General features: G+C 36.0%; 1 protein-coding gene across 1 annotated transcript in view; it reads right to left on the reverse strand.

The window, feature by feature from the left end:
• LOC102676178 (homeobox protein ceh-30) overlaps positions 1-583 on the reverse strand; it is an 8,121-nt gene that overhangs the window by 933 nt on the left and 6,605 nt on the right. Inside the window, exon 4 of the mRNA XM_031508801.1 lies at positions 489-579. Coding sequence (XP_031364661.1) covers positions 489-579 — 91 coding nt within the window. The remainder of the gene's footprint in view (positions 1-488; positions 580-583) is intronic.

Here is a 583-nt window from a genome sequence, read left to right on the forward strand (position 1 = left end):
AGTAACACTTGCATGAAACTTGCATGAATTTCGTAAACAGTAAAACAGAAAATATTTAGCATTCGGAATGTGTGCTCTTGCCGTGTGTGTGTAAAAGTATAAGTCAATTGATTTAATAGTTTGCACCGTGCATACTTTTCTTCGGTTCAACCGCAAATAATCGTAAAGATTGTTCATAATTGTTTTCGCGGAATAGACTAGTAAATATTTTATGTCAATTAGAAACAAATTATTCATAGGCTGCGTTTCTTGATCTTTTCAATTATCCGTTAAACATTTTTTTTTTTTTCTTCTTCTTCTTCTTCTTTTGCAAAAATTCTTATGCTAAATACACGCGAGTTTAACGCGGCACACACACACCTTTTATATATACATATATATATATATATATATATTTTTAGATTCTTTTCTCTCGAAAAACTACTCGAACGTCTGCAACCAAAAGTAAAAAATCTCAAATTTTCACGTGATGATCCTTGGAAACGCACCTTGAATTCGGCCTCGAGCCTCTCCAATTGTTTCGCGCTGTACGCTTGCCGCGGTTTCCTGTCGATGCCCGGCTTCCTGGACCGTCTTCCGCTCG

This window comes from Apis dorsata, unplaced genomic scaffold (assembly GCF_000469605.1).
Source record: "Apis dorsata unplaced genomic scaffold, Apis dorsata 1.3 scaffold_102, whole genome shotgun sequence".
NCBI classification, from domain to species: Eukaryota; Metazoa; Arthropoda; class Insecta; order Hymenoptera; family Apidae; genus Apis; species Apis dorsata.